Here is an 18751-nt window from a genome sequence, read left to right on the forward strand (position 1 = left end):
CAGGAGCCAGCCGGGGCGGACCTTTGGGATGTGCAGGCGTTGGACAAGCCAGGCCTGCTGAGCTAAGACTTTCCTACAGTCACCAACCCTCAGCGGGTGGAGAGTGGGGCCTGCAGTGTTTCTCCAGTGCTGCTCCCCTAGAATCCCTGTCCTGGGAATCCCTCTGTCTAGCCTTGGCTTCTCTGGAAGCAGAGCCTCTGGTGAGGATTCTTGTGCCAACCGATTGAGGTGAAACCTGCCAGGACTGAAGAAAGCAGGGGGTGGTGGGGAAGAGGCAGTCAGTGTTGTGGGCTCCGCTGGCATCTAGGCTCAGTCTGATCCTACGGGGAGCAAGCAGCACCGCAGAGCTGGCCCATCTCGAGTCAAGAGGCCGGCCGCTCTCACCTCCGTGTCAGCTCGTTATTGACCGGGTAACGTCTCTGTGTGACCTTCCAGCCAGCGTCCCGGCAGCTGGTGGGTGGGCACACCAGGAGGGAAGGAGGGTCTAAGCAGGGCACAGACTATGTCTCCTATACCCCAGCATTTCCCACTCCTGTCCTCTTATCCCATCAACAACCAATTCCTCCAGCGCGAACATGGCAATCTCTGATGCGTCCTGTGTCCACCTTCAGAAGGCCACCACCCCACAACGGCCTTGCTCCTGTGTATTCAGACCTATCTTGTGAGACCCACAGAAATGGACTGCAACAGGACATGAACTGAATTATCCCCAAGGCCATGCTGTACCTAGACAGAAAACTCACTCCTTGTTCTCTCTCCTTTTCTAACCGATGCCCAGCCGTGCTGTCTAATAGAGCTCGTTCTAACTCTACAAGGGGCTCAAGTGACAGCAGAAGAATATTCCGAAGACTACAAGGCCAGCAGTGTGAAAATGTCCCAATTTGAACAATAGGAATCTTAGGTTATTAACTTCCCAGGGGAAAATATAAGGCGTCAAAATAAAACCCCTCTCCCCCTTTTAAAGCTTTAATTAATGTGGCACAAGTTGGCCTTCCTCCTGAGGGTCGGTCTCAGGTAACTAAGGACGTTCTCGGCTTTGTTCAGCAGATGCAACCCACGTGAGGTCTCCCTGCGGGCTAGTAGTTCCTTCAAAACCTCCAAATCTGAGTCAGTCCACCCCCAGTCTCTCTCGGGTGTCCTCTTGAAATAGACCAGAACGTTGATAGAATACTTGAGCATTTCAACTCAGAAAACACAGGCATACGCCCAGCCACTGCCAAGATTATCCTATGCAAACGTATACGATGCTACTGTCACATGGCTTTCTGTAGCCACAGGATGTGGCAGGAACCCCATGGGGCCAGGGAGAGGGGGGTAGCCAGGGAAATTGTCTCGTTAAGAGGCTAGACTGGATTCATAATTCATAAACCCAAAGTCAAACTTAATCAGAAGGAATCAGCCACCACAAGTCCGATTGTGGCCACAGAGGAAAATCTGGAAAATCTAGAGGAAAATCTGCCACCTTCCGTCTGGAGAGTGGATTCTCTGGTGCGCCTTTTCCACTGCAAAATTTACAAGTTTGCAAAGTAGCACACCAGTCTCCCAATTCGTTCCTAAGAATCCCTTCCTCGCTTTAGTGTCTGCCTTTGAGTTTCCATTTCCTTCCCAGCTCCACGTCCCTTGAACCCCAGTGTGAGCCCAGCCTCTGCACCACTCGGGCTCCGGGCTGAACACAGCCATCACATGCCATGTTCCACCTCACCATGGGTTTGAATGTGAAGGCAGTGACCCACAGACTCCCACACACCTTCAGAGGCTTCGTAATCACTCCTGGTTTCTGAAATCTCCTTCCTGAAGTTAGAGACTTCCAACTCATAATGACGAATGAGGTTTAAAATGCTATTTCACCTACGAAAGCTGAAGAAATTGCTTTAAAATCATGCTAGATTGTGAATGACTGGTAGCGACAGCTACTACCCATCTGGGGAATAAAGGGCCGTCCGCCCGTTTGTCTTCCACAGTACCCATAGGACCTATTGGTTTTGGTGGAAGTGGGGAGGGGAGGCCACCAGGAGAAGAGAAAGGGCCAGAAGAAGGAGACCAGGGACCAGAAAGGCTGATGTCAGACTCAGGACTGGCAGCCCATGCACTTGGGCTGCCAAGTCTTTCTGTGGCTCCCAAGCGTGGGGTGTAGGCAGGGCGCCTGTCATCCTGTGCCTGGCACAGCTTCGTCACGTATTACAGCTTACATTTCGAAGGCTGCGTGCTGTCTAAAGAAGCATGGAGTGTGCAGTGTGCATGTGTCTGTATTTATTGATTTTTATTTTGACAGGGCGCCTCTCCACTACTGTCTCCAGGGGACATAAATCTCTTGGTTAAGGTAAAAGCATAAAATAAATGTGCATTGCATCTTGAAAATGGTGATGGGGGAATTAGAGATCTCAATAATACGTGCTTTTCTTTTTCGTCTGAACAGCTATGTTATAATATTAACAATGATAGCAACATTTGTTGAGAACTCGGTGTGTGCCAGCAGTGTGCTAAAATCCGCTGTCCAGTATGGCAGCCACTGGCCACGTGTGTCAATTTAAATGTAAGTTAATTAAAATTAAATGCAATTAGCAGTTCCGGTCCTTGGTCACACTAGCCACGTTCCAAGTACTTACTTGCCACCTGTGGCTAGTGGCTATCTTATTGGACAATAAGATCCATCATCACAGGAAATCCTCCCAGGCAGTGCTATGCGAAATGCTTCCCGCGTGTCTCTTGTTTTATATCCACGATCACTCTCTGATGTTGGTACTCTTTATGTTCTTGAGTCACTGTGAGGATCAGTGACTTTATGGGACTCGAGTCCACTCCTCATCTGATTCCAGAGGCTGACCTTTGACGCCACACAGGAGTGCATCCTGGAGTTCTGAGAGGACGCATGGGCAGAGTCAGACAGGCCGGGTGGGGCTTCTTCCGGTGCGAGGTCCAGAGTGCAGGCGCAGGGAGGTGGAGCCGGCTGCCGGGCCCTTAGCCAGGCCGAGTCCAGATCGGAGCGCGCACCGCGCTCATGGTCCGAACCGCGTGCGCCTTCTCCACAAGCGGCAGAAGACGCGCGTTGAGCACAGCTCTGCCGAGATAGGGCACGGAAAGCTGGGTGCCCGGGAGCCTGGCCAGGGGCCTCGGCGCTTAAAGAGAAGAACTGGGGAAGGCTGCGAGCGAGACAGAGGCAGGGTAAGGTTTGCGTTTCAGGAAGGGCGGTCCTGCGGCTGTGCGCGTGCGCGACCCTCTGCGCCTCGGTTCCAAGCTCTTGTCTTAACTTCGGGTGAAGCTTGACCCTGGGTTTTGTGTGACCGCCCTCTCCCTCGCTTCCTGTATTCTAAAAACCACTTGGGAGGTGTCGTAAAATACCTGCTTCTTGCATGAGAGCGAGGGAGGAGAACAAAAGGGAAAAGAAATCCTTCTCAGAAGCCTGGGCCTTTTCATCTTCTTTATACATTGAGATGCGTTGACGGAAAGTTACACATTTCATTGGAAAACGAGTAGTAGTAGAGCAATCTTTCCTGATTTTCACTGACAAGAGGGAATTTTGTTTTGTTTTGTTTTTACAACAAGGGCATGGCAAGAATTCATTATCTATTGATTCCAGCCTTGTTTATTACAGGCGTTTACGTCCTCTGTCATTTTTTCCTAACTGTGTCCCGCTGGAAGGCCCTGGGTCTGCACCGGCCCCTGTCTTCCCCACCCCACAGCCTCACCAAGGATTTCAACCTCAAGGTGTCCCAGTCCTGATGGCAATGATAATAGGGGTGAATGCTGCATGGGTTAATGCTTTACGGCTACAGCATTAAGACAGGTATTTGGTCAAATCGGTACTTCTTACCTGCTGAAGGATGCAGCTGTGTTCCTCAGAGCACCCAGGAACCGCAGAGAGAACGTGAGCCCCGACATTCAGGGAAAAGCATCTGAGACTCCCTGGCCCTACAGAGCTGTTCTTTGCCTGGAAGCCCTGTGGACGAGAGCCTGGGCTCTGTGGGTTTGCCCAGGTCTGTGAAGTCAGCTATCCTAGCTCCCTGTTTTATAATCACCTGCTGCCGTCTGGATGATGGTCTGGTCCAGGTGGGCTGGCGGCAGGACCCTCTCTTGCTAAGAAGGTGTCTTTTATGACAGAAAATTTGCCTTATTCTGATAGTTGGAGAACTGCCTGGTTAGGAAGTTTGTCTTCTAAGAGCTCCTGTGTAATGAACTTCCATAGTTGGATCTGTGCCCGGGGAGGTCACCCTCAGGGCCTCTCCATTAGATGATTCCCTGGGATAAATATTACGTCATCCTATCCTCACCAACAACCCAGTGGGTGGGTACTATTATGTGCTGCACTTTACAGAGCAGGAGATCGGGCACAGAGGGGTCAGTCACTTGTTCAAGGCCACAGAGCTGGATGGTTGCGGAGCGAAGACTCAAAGCCAGCGTGACCGACTCCACACCCTCGTGCCCTCAGCCCGTCTGCTCTCCGGCCTCATCTGTGCGTGCGTCCGAGCTTCCTGCCAGCTACCTGACGGAGGACAGGCAGGGAGTGAGTTTCTTGCCTCTCACCTGGAGGTTTGAAATGTAGGCTCCACAAACCTTTGGCAGGAATCTGCAGTGAGGATTCAGGAATCCAGCAAGAACTTGCATGAGATGATCTGGAGGTGATTTCTATGCCTGGCAGAGACTACAGCCTTCCTCCAGTTGTACACATTTGATGGAGCACTTGCTTGATATGCTGTCCCACACCAAATACAGTGACACAGCCAGCCGGCTTTGCTGAAAATGTCTCAGGAAAAAGGAAGGGGATGGAGGCGAGACGGAGTCTGTATTTACAGATTGGAACCCTGCAACGTGCTAGATGCTTCACATGTGTTATTTCAGTTTCACATCCCTCTCCTGAGGTGGGAGAACGATCCTTATTAACAGATACGGAAATAGACTCAAAGGGACTAAGTGACTTGCCTGAGATGACTCAGTTAAGTGGAAAAGTTGGGAGTCAGTATTGATGATCGGGGCATCTGATCTGCCAGTGGGACAAAGCAACAGATTTAGGGAGGAAAATAACAACTGAAACCACAGTGACACGTGTAGCAGCTGAAATTCCTGTGCTGTCACTGTGTGCCTGGCATGGCATCAGGCATCTTCCATTCATTATCTCCTGTATTTCTCCCCAGACTCTGAGGTTCTCATCTCACAGGTAAGGGACTGAGGCTCGGAGAGGTGAAGCCGTGATCCCAAGTGGGCAGAGGCTTTGGTGTGGTCTGGGCAAAGCCCGTCTAGCTGGAAGCCGAGCCCTGGCTAGTGACGGGGAGGGAGAAATTTCCCCCTATAATCCCTCTCGAGTGCTTGTGGCCAGACTAATAATAAAACTGACACACGACATTAACAGAAGAAAAATAAATACATTTTAATTTGTGCACATGGAGGTCTCATAGAAATGGGACCTAAGATGTGGCCAAAACAGGCAGCTTTTATACTTTTTGGGTAAAGAAACAATACATTTGTGAGGAATTGACAGGGCCAAGAAACTTAGGCTTTGGGTCCTTAATTAGTGAAGGCTCTAAACGGAGCTTGGACTTAGGGTAGTAAATTAAAAAAGGTTTGTTTATACAGGCTTCTCTGCCTTGAAATCCCTGTTTCTGGGGATAAAGTTGTTCTTCTGCCTCCAAAGGCAGGGAGGGCACTTTTCACATGAGAGGTTTATTTCTTGCTTTCAGGGAGACAGAGAGAAGGGCCAGTGTCCCTCTTGCACTGGCCATTTCTTACGTATCTTTAGTTCAAAATCATATGCTATCGAGACATTTGGGGGCAGCCCACCCTGGGCCCCAACACTAGTGTCAAGGCGTTTCCGGTGGCCCAGGTCAGGAGGGACTGGGGGCCCCGGGAGCACAGGAGCCAAAGTGAGCGTTGGTAGGACAGCAGGTGGGGGGCTGGTCTTGCCCTGTGCTCACTGGATTCCAGGACCTGATCCAGCCCCCTCACTGGCAAGTCTGGGGGCTGCTCTGGTCATCAGGGAACCATCCTACACAGAATGTGTGACTAAGACACACCCAGGCTGAGTTACGCAGGCCACAGATGGAAAGGAAATCGGAAAGTAGTGACATTTTGTATTGCTCGGATACGATTTCTTTATGTTGTGGATCCCGCTGCGAAGGATGGTTCCGAATCACTCTTGCACCCACCGAGTCCAAAAAATCTCATCCTGGGCGCATTGTCGCCATGTTTGACGGCTGTGTCTCATTTTAAGGAACTGTAGAGAAGGTCTAGGAATAGATGAGATAGATGAGTTCTCCCCAAGTCTGCCATTCTTCCAAACAAAAAACAGCAACTGGAAACAGTATCCTTCAGCTTCTCTCATCTGCCATTTCTTCGTGTAGCCCAACATTTGGTACTCCTCGTCCTCCAAAAGCATTCAACCAACATCTGAAACCACCACTAAAGGAAGATGACACTGGGTGCCAGAAGGTCAGTGGCCAGTTGGTTGGTGGTTGGTCGGGTCGGCTGGTTCCCTCATTTATGGAACTCATGCTCTGCGGAAGGTTATTTGCTACGAAGTGGACACCCGAAGATAAAGCAACTCTACCTCTGTTCTCGGAGAGCTAACACTTTTTTGCTTGCTGGAGAGGGCTTGGAGCTGTAAACAGATCTCCTCAATAGTGAGACAGGTGCTTCCGTAGCAGGAATTCCTGGGTCCGTGGGAGCAGGAACATATCCCCAGTGCGAAGCCATCAGGAAGGCTTCTTGGAGAAGGACACTTCTAAAGAATCTTCAAATGTTGACTAGGGGTAAGTACCTAAAAGGAAGGTGGACTGTTCAGAGTTGCTTTTTGGATGACGAAAGCCCTTCCATCCTGAATTAGAGACCGATTTGAAGGCCAGGTCACCTGAAACATCACCTCACTGAATATGAACAAGTCTTTGCCGATCTCTCCAGTGGAGCGTCCCAGAAGCCTGAGTTAATGCGTTTGTTTGAGTCAGTTGGTACACGGAACCACGAGCCCTTCAAGACGTGTGCTTGTTGTGGGCTCAGAGCAGAAAAGCACAGTGCCTAACAGGGAGGGAGCTGCCGGGTAGATATATGAATTCATAATAGCCAAAAGCACTGGGAATGATCTGCCACTATGCTGAGAGACCTCTTTGTTTTATCTCATTTCACCCTTATAGCAGGGAGAGAATAGGGGAGGAAGAGAGCGGGGGTTAGAGAGGAGGGCGTGGAAGGAGCAGTCCAAGACCCTGGGGTGCGAGACGGATGAGAGTGCGGTCAAGCCTGGGAATTTTATTTGCTGTTTGCTGTGCTCCAAAATGTAAGATCTGGGGAGGACGCAGACAAGCTAGAGAACCTGTTCTCTGGGCTGAGAACTTTACATGCACTCCAGGGACAGCACTTACCTGCCTCAAAGGAGTGGAGCAAGGCTCCATTCTGGGGAACAGTTATTAAATGCCTCCTCTGAACAAAGAATAATGCCAGGCGTGGTGAGATTTGGTGTGTGTCACAGCAAGAGAGTCCCAAGGGTGGGTGCCTGTTGCTTTCTTTTTGCTGCTTTGTTCAGAAACCCCTTGGGCAGACCCACCAGACAGAGGACGCAGTTCCCAGCTCTGTCTTGTCTCTAGTCTTAGGGACAGAGCGTGCTATCTTTAACAGTACTAAGTGTTTGCATTAAGTCTGTACTGTGAATGTTTTTAGACGCTTACAGACACTGGTACATCTTCGCTTTCGACATCTTCATCTTGGGCTACATTTTAGCTGTCTGGCCAGAAGTAGGGAGAAATGCGGTAATAATCCAGATATATCAGACGTATCAGTGCTGAAATCTAATTTAAGACCAAGAGAGAAACATGCAAAGTTTGACACAAGCTATGTGGGTAGTGACTCAATCCACCTGTTTCCTTTTCATCATTTGCCGGCTTCTTCCTGTCTGGAAAGGTGGGAGCCGTGGGCCACCTTTTGTTGTATAAGTAACTGTACTGTTTTTGCTCTTTTTCTCAGGATGTGTGCAATGACTGTCCCCCAGGTCCCCCAGGCCTCCCTGGTCTGCCAGGTTTTAAAGGGGACACAGGTCTCCCGGGAAAGCCAGGGAGAGAAGGCACAGAAGGGAAAAAGGTAAGGAGAAAAGGGGAAACTTAGTTTTTGTCACTGTAATGGAATACATCACTTGGGAGACCTCAGCACCGCGTCTGGGACACAAGGGGGGATTCTACGCAAGGGCCCAGAAGCGGGAGGTAGGGCCATGGGGGCCCTTGGGGACTGGCTCTCATACCAGCTGCCACATTGTTGGTGGGTGACGGCCTTGAATGCACAGCCGCCCACCTACGCCCTTTGCTCAGACACGCGGTAGGGTGGGGCAGGGGACAGGGAGGCCGGTGGGAAGTCAGTGAGTGCGTGTGTAAGAGGGTGGCTTGCCGATGACTCTGGGCATGGGGTCCAGACACTCATTCTTGCTGTTTTGTTTTGTTTTGTTTTTTCCCCATTATTCCTGCTGCAGGGAGATGCTGGGCCCAGAGGCCTCCCAGGGCCCCCAGGAATAGATGGACCGCAGGTCAGTGAGCTTTCATAAAAATCATGTGCGTTTATTCTCATCTCACTGGTGAACCAGCGTTTGAGGAAGAGTGACGTCCAGTGGAAGGGAACAATGATTTTAAAATCAGAAGATCCAAGTTCAGGTTCTCTCCTTAGCACTGACTGTCTCAGTGACCATGGGAAGGGGCCCTTGAACTTGTTGAGTCTCAGATTGCTCATAGACAAATACTTGAGTGGCTGAAAGTATAGATGAGCTACCAGATAGGAATGTGTGGTGCTGGTTAAGACATGATCTTTGGGGTCAGACAGCTCTGAACTCGAGTCCCACCCCTGAGTTGAGTCTTCGGAGCTGTGTGGCTTTAGGCAAAATTCTTGACCTCTCTGGGCCTCAATTTCTCCACCCACTAACGATGTGAATAAAAACTTCAGAGAGAGGGAAGAGTTGAACAATATCATACATCAAAAGAACTTGGCACTCAATAAAAATATTAGGAAGGAGCTATACAAACGCAAGTGGGTATCATGCACTCTCACATGAATGACAAGACACCCATCTAAAACGGGCAGGATAGCTTGTAGTTTCACAAAGCCAGGGAGACTGGCCTGGGAGGCAGGAGCCGTAGAACAGGCTGCGAAGCTCTGGCTGCCAGAACGCGTGTCTGGGCTGTGGCTGTTTGGGCTCTGGGTGGTGACAGTATTTACCTCTAAGGGGAAGAGAGTGTGTGAGTGTGGCATACAGGCAGGGAGCGCGTGAGCTCTGACCTTCCCAGCCTCATTCCACTTCCCTGACATCGGTGCTGCCCTGGGGGCTCTCTCTGACCCCCTTGTCACCTCTGTGCTGCTGGAAACTCTGCGCACTGCTCTGCCCCAGCATTCAGGGACACGTGTCACTGTGTCTCTTCTTGGGGCCTGGCTGGGACACGGTGTGGCTCATCTGGTGGGAGGTGCAGCAGGAAATTGTCAGTAGGAGCGAGACCACAGGAGCCAGCCCTTTGGGGTTGGAATCCAGTCTCAGCAGTGACCTTGGGCTAGCTTCTTACCTCTCTGCCCTTCCCTTTCCTCCTGGTACCCTAGGGAGTGTGAGAGCAGAGACCTTACAGGCTCTGACCCTGACGGCCGCTCATGAGATGCCCCCACCAGTGCCTGTCACGTTGTAAGCCCTCTGTCAATCTTAGCCTTCATGCTCTGTCAGCCCCTGGGCCAGGATTGGGGTGAGGACCTGGGTGGAAAACGTAAGGGGAAGCCAAAATCTTCCATAACCAAGATAAATGAGACTCTAATGCGGTATTATGAAATGTTTAAAATGAGTGCATTAGATACATAAGGAACAAAATGTCAAAATGTTAAATAAAGATGAGACTCAGGGCTTCCCTGGTGGCACAGTGGTTAAGAATCCGCCTGCCAGCGCAGGGGACACGGGTTCAAGCCTTGGGCCGGGAAGATCCCACATGCTGCAGAGCAACTAAGCCCATGCGCCACAACTGCTGAAGCCCATGTGCCACAGCTACTGAAGCCTGGGCGTCTAGAGCCCGTGCTCCACAACAGGAGAAGCCACCGCAATGAGAAGCCCACGCACCGCAACGAAGAGTAGCCCCTGCTCGCCGCAACTAGAGAAAGCCCGCGTGCAGCAACGGAGACCCAACGCAGCCAAAAATAAATAAATAAAATAAATAAATTTATATTAAAAAAAAAAGACGAGACCCAACCTACACATGAATCCCTCACTTTCCTTGCCTCCCCCTAATCCTTGCCCCTTTGGAGCCCTGTATTTATCTACATGTTCATATTTTGTTCATCTTGGATTATTTTGCATTAATATTGACTTATAAAAATATGGCCCTAAAATATTCTTTCTCTTGGATCCTGAGGTTTCCCGGGGCCCCTTACATTTTGCCCCCCAGGTGAGTGCTCACTTCCTCACCCTAGGCACAGCCCTGGAAAATGGGGTTGGAGGTATTATTATTACTATTAAAAGGCAAGGAAGCAAACAGAAATATGGTGGTGTGACAACACAGCCAGGGGCCTGTGAGGTATCAGGATGGAAAACAGCCAGATCTCCCAGGCCCTGGCTGGCAGGTTAGACATCTAGTTGCTATCCAGAGACATTGCAGTTTTATAGGGTTTTGACAAACCTAAGACTCCTGCTTCAGGAGCTATAGATGTCAGGTCTCAGTGTAGATGGAACAAGAGATTCTGCCCGGGGACAGTGTTAGGTTAAGAGACACCAGCACAGCCTAGCATCCTCTGTGCCATTTGCTGAGGATCACCCTTCTTTTCTGGGGTCATAAACAGTGGCTAACCTTGTCGCCTGGGGGGTTCTGCAGGGGGTAATTTCAGCTGACCCTCATATGCGGCCCTTGTTGTCCTCTTGCCAGCTGCTGGGGGCTGCCTCTACGGTGGAATGACCTTTATTCAGAGGAACAAAAGCCAATCGGTTAAACAGATAAGGAGTTCCCTCCACTGAGTAGGAATTGTTTTCTCCCTCAGCCCAACTGCTCCTGAAGTGTTGGTGTCTTGGGACAAGTGCTCTGCCTTTGTTCTTTTTATAATTCCCTTCAAGGGAGGGTTTGTTCCTTTACAGAGTCAGAGAAAGGCAAAGTAAGCTTCCACCCAGAAAAAGGACAGAAATTAGTGCTGCGTCTGAAGGACGGGGTTCTCTTCCCGCCTTGGAGTCCATGGTGACTGGGAGGTTCTCAGGGTCCACTCTACAGAGTGAGCCCCCAGGGACGGCAGGAGACAGCGTACCTGGTGTGGTAAGGGCCAAGGGCCGGTTTACCCGCTTTGCAATATTGTCTCCTGCGCTGGTGAGCATTGTCCTAGGAAGGAGAGATGTTGTTCCACTTTACAGAGTAGGAAACGAAGGTTGAGCAAGATTAAATGCCAGTGTTACAAAACTAGTAGGTGGTATAGCCGAGGTGAATCCCTGCTAGTCCAGCTCCAGGACCCGCACTAGTTAGTTTGCTGTTACAGCCCCAGTAATGCTACCACCCCCGGCAGCACCGAGGACAGCTCCCCACGGGGGAGCCTAGCTGACTAATTATAAGACTTGGGCAACTTTGGCTTTTCTGAACCTGGGGTCCCTCATCTGTAAAAGAAGAACTAGGTGGCTCATCTCACAGAGAGGATGTGACAATTAAAACAGGGAAACATTTACAAAGCACCAGGCATGGTGCCCAGCCCGTAGGAAATGTGAGACGCGTGTAACTGTGGGAGGTCCTCATAATTGTTCCTCCATTTGAGTTCATAACGACTATAACAAATTTCCAGGAGAAGAGTTAAATGATTTTAAGGAAAACACTGCCATGGGGCAGAGGTCACCTGTGAAGGCCACCTGGAGTGGGAGGTGGGGTTTTAGTTGCATTGGAAAGTGAGGCAGTGCTTTGCCAGGCATTCTTGGGGAAGAGTTTTCTAGGCAGAGAAACAGCAGGCAAAATTTCAGGGACAGGGCTTATTCTGAGAATAGCAGAGACTTACTAATTTGAGAAAGTTTAGGCCCTGCTCTCAACAGGTTGTAAACTCCTGGAGAGAATTACCTGTTTGATGGATTCACAAAAGCCAGCATCCTTAGAGCAGCCTCTGCTAGGAACATAACCTCGAAATAATTGTTACATTATGCGCTTAGCAAATGATGGTGTTGAGGAAATATAATTAAAAACTAAACAGAATCTTCTCCCAAACCAGAAAACCTGTCCACAAAGAAAAGAAGGGAAATACTTTTATTTTTGTACAAGCATTAAGCCAGAGTATTATAAGGCATCACAGGCAATTTTGCTAAGAGATTGTAAAGACAAAGAAATCTCACCCTTTTCTATGGCTAAGCAGCTATGACCCATGATCTGTGTGTCCTCAGGATGAACAATAACTAGTTCTCATGTAAGAGGACCGTGTAGCACCGTTTGTCAGGGCCATCCTAATCCACCTGGTAATCGGAGTGATCATCTGCTTTAGTGAATTACTTTTGTACAAAAGAAAACCAAACTTCTCTTTGCAGCTTGGAACAAGGGAGGCGAAGTTAGACTCCTACTTTCCTTTAGAACCTGGGAGATGGGGCTTTATTTTCCTTGTTGATTACATTTCAAAGAGATGTTCCCAGGTCCTTGAGAAACACTTTCCTGGGTCCTAGAGCTGGCAAAAGGCTTCTTCAGCTTTGAAAAGGACTTACATACATTTCAAAGAGACAGAGCAAGAACTCACAGTGTCAAGTTTTCTGAAGTAAATGCTCTAATAAAAGGGGTTGTGGTGGGAGTTTCTTCCCTTCTTTTCAACAGGAAAAGTGAAGCCCTTCCGTTGGACCCTCAATAAACGTGTACTGAAGAGAGCTGAGCTAGCAAAGTAGTAAACTCGTAATGTCCCTGGAATGTAAACTCCAGGTGGGCAGGGGGTTTTTTGGTTTTGTTGTTTCTAATCTGTTTTTTTTTTTTTGATTGCTGTATTCTCGGTGCATAGAAGGATTCCCAGAACATGGTCAGCAAGGTCAGTTGGGCTTCTAGACTATAAATCTAGTGCTCTTGACATTATAAAACCAATGGGACAAGGCATCATGACCTAGGAAAGTAACTTGGTCAGGAGGAGGCGGTTTGGATACAGACAGATCTGGATTAGATGCCAAATCTTATTTCTTATTACCTGTGTGACCTCAGGCGAATCACTTCACCTCTCTGGTCTTCAGATTTCTTATCTCTACGCTCTGGTAATAACCCCTGCCTCACTGAGTAGTTTTCCTGGCTAAATTAGATAATGTAGACATATTAAATACTGTCTTGCATCAGCTCAGGATATACACAAAGAAATGCGTGAAGTGGGATCTCGTGGACGCCCTGGAAGAGCACCCGGCAGAGTAGGGGCTCTGTAAATGTCAGTCCTCTTTTCTGGAAGAAAGTGAGTCAGGCTTGGGGGTGGCTGTGTTTGCTTTGATCCCCAGCTGCGGCAGAGAAGGAGACAAGGACAACTGTGGAGATCCTTGAGCTGCTGCCATTTAGTTGCTGTGAGATGAGGGTTGAAACCATTCTAAGCCCAGACTGAGGACTGGAAATTGAAAGGAAACCATTTACTTTTAAGGCAGTCGTCCTAAATGTCGGAGAAGCAGTGTACTTTTCTGTCACTTCTTTTCTTTTTTTTTTTTTTTTTTTTTTTGAGGGGGGTATGCGGGCCTCCCTCTGCTGCGGCCTCTCCCGTTGCGGAGCACAGGCTCCGGACGCGCAGGCTCAGCGGCCATGGCTCACGGGCCCAGCCGCTCCGCGGCATGTGGGATCTTCCCGGACCGGGGCACGAACCCGGTTCCCCTGCATCGGCAGGCGGACGCGCAACCACTGCGCCACCAGGGAAGCCCGTCACTTCTTTTCATTGAGATTATAAAGTGGCCTGCAGACAGTGCTGGCTTTATGGATTTTAAAACAGTAGACATAATTACATGCAAAGGTGTTGGAACAAATGCTCTTCCCCTCTGAACCTATTTTTTTTTTCCTCTACACAAAATCATTTGGCACTTTACAGGCATTAGATCACCTAATCCTCCCCATATACCCAAGGGAGGCAGCCAGGGTGTTATTAGGTAGTTATTGTCATCAATGAACTGCTGATGTGGTACAACAGTCTGGATGGGAAGACGACTGGGCGTGATGTTTCAGCGAGAGAGTTGTAGGGTTCTGGACCTGGACCGTCGTAGATCGACCTGCCCCCTCGCATCCTGCACTTACTGAATGAATAAACAGAGCAAAGAAGGGACATGATCTTCTGAAAGATGCAAAGATAAGGGAGGACAGGCCTGGAAACACAGCCAAGATTGACCGACTGCCAACGACTTCTTGTACTGCATAACACATTCTTTTAAAGGAACTGAAACGTTTTTGTTTAATAACATTTTACTGGAATATACTTGTTAACATACTAAACGCAGGGCCAAAGAGGTGACAGTTAAGAGAGATTGGAACCTCTGAATGTTACTTTCAGGATTAGTTTGTAAAGCTGTATTTTTGGTAGGTCGCATGCTATGTCTTGATGACCATGATAACGGAGATGATGGTGATGTGAAGGATGAGGAGGCGGAGAATGATAGAGGTGCCGGCGGTGAATGTTGTAGTGACGGTGGTGATGACAATTGAAATGAGGAGAGGATAGCGGTTGTGGTGGTGATGATGGCATAATGACGGCCACACTGGTGACATTGATGGTGATGGGGAAAATGATCATAGTGATAATTATGATGAGAATGATGACAGCTGATGTTTGTTGAGAGCTAACACGGACCCCATCGCTAGTCTACTTTGTAGATTTCAGTTCATTTAATCCTCACACAACCCCGTGAGTCCACTGTTATCATTCCCATCTTAGAAGTAGGAAACAGAGTTGAAACAGCTTGCCCGATGACACACAATTAGTAAACGACAAAGCCAGGATTCAAATACAAACCAGTAAAAAATAATTATTATATTTATTGCACTCTTACTGTATCCTGAGCTCTGTGCTAAGTGTTTTCCATGTATTATTTGATTTTATTCTCCCCACATTTCATGAGGGGGGCAATCGTTTCTCTGTTTTGTAGATTAAAAAAGCTACAACTCAGAGTTTAAATGACCTGCTCAAGGTCCTGCAGCTAGTTTGGGCCTACAGCACAAACTTGATAAGAGATTGATGAAGAATGAGAGTATGAATGCATTGCAAAATTTTTCTTTTCCAACGTAGCGCTAGAAAAATTTTCAGTAATATTCTTCTTTTGTTTTTTTTTTTTTTTTTCTCCTAAGGGAAGTAAAGGAGAACGTGGTGCAGATGGTGAGATTGGACAGAAAGGGGATCAGGTAAAAACTTATTTTACAGTGAAACATTCACCCTGAAGAAACATCACTATTTTTCCTAGGTAACTTTCATTCCACCGTCTCTGCAGTCATGTCTTGTCTCTTCTTTGCCTTTGGTAGGATTTTTCTTTAAATCATGTTTTCATGGTTTCCACCTTGGTTCATTGCCACACTCCCCTTCCCCAATTATCCGAGGAGCCTACCTTTTCTTTTCTTCAGAGACACGTATTTTAAAATTTTGTGCTCGTTTACTTTTAGTGCTTCTTGCCCACTGAACTGGTAGTCATTCATGAGAAAATGCAAAACGCCCCCGTCTTTCTTCCTGCCCACCCACCACTTCTATCGCATGACTCTCACTGTGTGAGCTAAAATGCTTCATAGACACCCCTTCTCTGCTCAGGGCCCATCCAGCCCTGCTGGCCCACTGCTCCAAATGCATTGTAAGATTGTTCCCATGTGCATCTGAACGCTGTCTCCCCTTCGTCTCCTACCCAGGGCTACCAGCTCATCCTGCACTCTCAAATCCTCAGCCTCTAACAGCCTTTAAGCCATTTAAACTGGCTATTCTGCTTGTGCCTTGCTGCTGTCACTCTTCTCCCTCTTTTCCTGTTTCCTCTCCCTCCTGCCCTTCCCCTTTCCTTCGAAGTCTCCTATCCGTCTCTCGGTCGGTACTCATCGTAACCCAGCTCCGTGCCAGGCTCTGAGATACAGGATGAGTGATGGGCAAATCCCTAACCTCACAGGGCTTTTCATTCAGTGACAGGGTGAGGCATGTGAGCAGAGAGTCCAGAGGCGGTGAGGTAAGAGCTATACTAAAGGTCTGAAGGACATACTCAGCAAAAATTCCACTCGTATCTTGAAAGACAACATTTGGGGGGATCATTCTTATGAGTTGTGAATGGCAGTGATCTCTGCACCGAATGTTACAGTTTGTGTTTTCCTGTGGAAGGAGGTGAAGGAGGAGGGCAGGGAGATCATTTCTTTCATGGTGGTTTGTTTGGTTTGATAACATTGCTGTACTAAATAAGTGACGCAATACACTTCGCACCATAACCGGTTTAGCTCATTCTGTAATACACACGGACTCCTCTCCACGTGGGGACGTGAATCTCTTTCTTAAAATAACTGTAATACCGTCATAGATGCCATAATTCAGTGAATCTAGCTATTTCCATTGTGGGTATAAATTGTGTGTATATGTATTGATTTGTTTTTAAATTCTTATTATGGGATACTTCAAACATACATCAAAATAAGAGCATATAATAAAAATTACCCCATTGTATTTATCACCTGGTCATAACATCTTCCAGCTATTTGGCCACCTTGTTTTCATCTACATCCTTCTTCCTTCACATTATTTTGAACCAAATCCAGTTACAGGATAGATTTGTTTTTGTAAATATTGTTAGATACTCCCTCAACCACATTTTTATGTATACATATATATATGTATATATATATATATAAATATGTTCATATATGTATATATATATCCAGAATTTTTATCTGAGTTAGAAGATGGATTCTAGCTTGTCGTCTGAAATTCGGTAGTTGCACGAAGTGCAACTTTTTGGGAATCATTTAAAATAATTGCCTTGTGTTTTCCTAGGGTCATCCAGGAGTTCCAGGTTTCATGGGGCCCCCAGGGAGCCCTGGGCCACCGGTAAGTAATTATTTCGAATCTCCTCCTCTTCTGGCCTTGTCATTTGTGCATGCTTCCATACTCCCTGGAGGTGGTGTTACATGCACAGACCTCTTATTTTAAAGAGTGGGCTGACACCTGGAAGGGGTCTGGGGTGAAGCGAAATTTCAGGTCGCGGCGGCGTCTGGGGTGAGCTCAGAGGGGCTTGGCTACGTTGAGGGACGGTGTAGTCAGAATGCTCTTGGGACAGGGCCATTGGCAGGGACGCACAGGCTCCACTTACTACGTTTCATCCAGCTCGGGTTGGGGGAAGCCTGGGATAATTCCAAGGTTAGGCTCTTAAGTGAGAAATGTATTATGGAAGCAACTTTCCCTCTTCCGTAGGAAACTGTCCCATGGTGAGAGGCTCAGGGAATCACAGAGTGTCTGTGCAAACCCAGACTTTCTTGGATTTCCTGTGATTGATAACAGTATTAGTAACTGCAGGTTATTACTTTGTATTATTACTATTTTCAACAGTTCATTCGTTGTCGTTCTGAGGCACTTGTTATCAGTCTAACCACAGCGACAGCCTCTAATATCATCCCATTTATTCCCATTGACCCTCCAAGCAAATGTTCTCCTTGCTCTTCCGGTAGCTGTGGTGCTAACATTGACTGATGCTCTTCTTGGCGAATTTACCTCCCTTTGGTCTAGGTTGCTTGTCTGTCCCCAACTGATTCGTGGGTTTATTCAGCATCGTGCAGGTGTTTATGGAGCCTCCACTTTGTGCCCTGGCTTGGACTGTTAATTGCCTTTGGGAATGGATGCTGAGTCAGCTGCCCATTCAGGTTTAGGGGCCAGTCATGCAGAAGAAACTCAAGAGCAGGCAGCTAACCCTCCTGGTCAATTATGCATTGTTTTTTAAGTGTTCATGACGTTATATATAGATGCCAAGAAGACAATGCTCTTTACTTTCACAGTTTATTTTCTGGTGCTCTGTTAGCATTCTTCTTCTGGTAAAACCCTTAACCCTGTTCCCAACCTGCTAGCTTAGCTAGATTCCAGAGTCTAGGATGCCAAAAGCTTTGGGCAAAATTATGTACAATAATCCAGATTTGGAGTAGACACGCAATTATTCTGTTAGATGTGTAATTTCCCCGCAGCAGCCCAGTGCAGGGGAGCATGACCCTTAGGCCGTTTATCTCAATATTATCAACATCCTTTTATTTCGTGAACATTTACGGGGTCCTCACCTGGTGAAAGACGTGGAGACAAATCAGACTGCAGCTTGTCTGCAGGATTTGTCTTGCACGGAAAATAACACACACCTTCTACAACTGTATCAGGTTTCCTTGAGGTCCAAGACCGTGGTGTGGCCATTTCTGTATCCCTAAAACTTTGCCAGCACCTGGTGTGACATAGGCACCCAATAAATGTATGCAAAAGGACTAAATAAAGACTGCTGGAAAGGTGTCAGTAAAGTACTGTGAGACCTTCCTTATTTGTTATCCCATGCTTAGTTATTACCTGCAGTGCTCCTGGTCTTGGGTTGGCCAACAGACACGCACAGAAGAAGACCACTGTCATCAGACTTCTGATGACAGAGTGCCCTTTATGGAGATCTCTTAGTATGTACCTGGCGCTGGCTGGCTAACTCTTTATATGTATCACCTTACTCAGTTCTCTCAACAACTCAAGTTAAGTCAGTGCTTTTTTTTTTTTTTTTTTTTTTTTTTGTGGTACGCGGGCCTCTCACTGCCGTGGTCTCTCCCGTTGCGGAGCACAGGCTCCGGACACGCAGGCTCAGCGGCCATGGCTCACGGGCCCAGCCGCTCCGCGGCACGTGGGATCCTCCCAGACC

General features: G+C 48.1%; 1 protein-coding gene across 1 annotated transcript in view; it reads left to right on the forward strand.

The window, feature by feature from the left end:
* Nucleotides 1-18751, forward strand: part of COL22A1 (collagen type XXII alpha 1 chain) — a 261088-nt gene that overhangs the window by 199931 nt on the left and 42406 nt on the right. Inside the window, exons 45-49 of the mRNA XM_028500513.2 lie at nucleotides 2273-2320; nucleotides 7942-8055; nucleotides 8438-8491; nucleotides 15213-15266; nucleotides 16876-16929. Of these exons, the coding sequence (XP_028356314.1) occupies nucleotides 2273-2320; nucleotides 7942-8055; nucleotides 8438-8491; nucleotides 15213-15266; nucleotides 16876-16929 (324 nt within the window). The remainder of the gene's footprint in view (nucleotides 1-2272; nucleotides 2321-7941; nucleotides 8056-8437; nucleotides 8492-15212; nucleotides 15267-16875; nucleotides 16930-18751) is intronic.

This window comes from Physeter macrocephalus, chromosome 15 (genome assembly GCF_002837175.3).
Source record: "Physeter macrocephalus isolate SW-GA chromosome 15, ASM283717v5, whole genome shotgun sequence".
Taxonomy (NCBI): Eukaryota; Metazoa; Chordata; class Mammalia; order Artiodactyla; family Physeteridae; genus Physeter; species Physeter macrocephalus.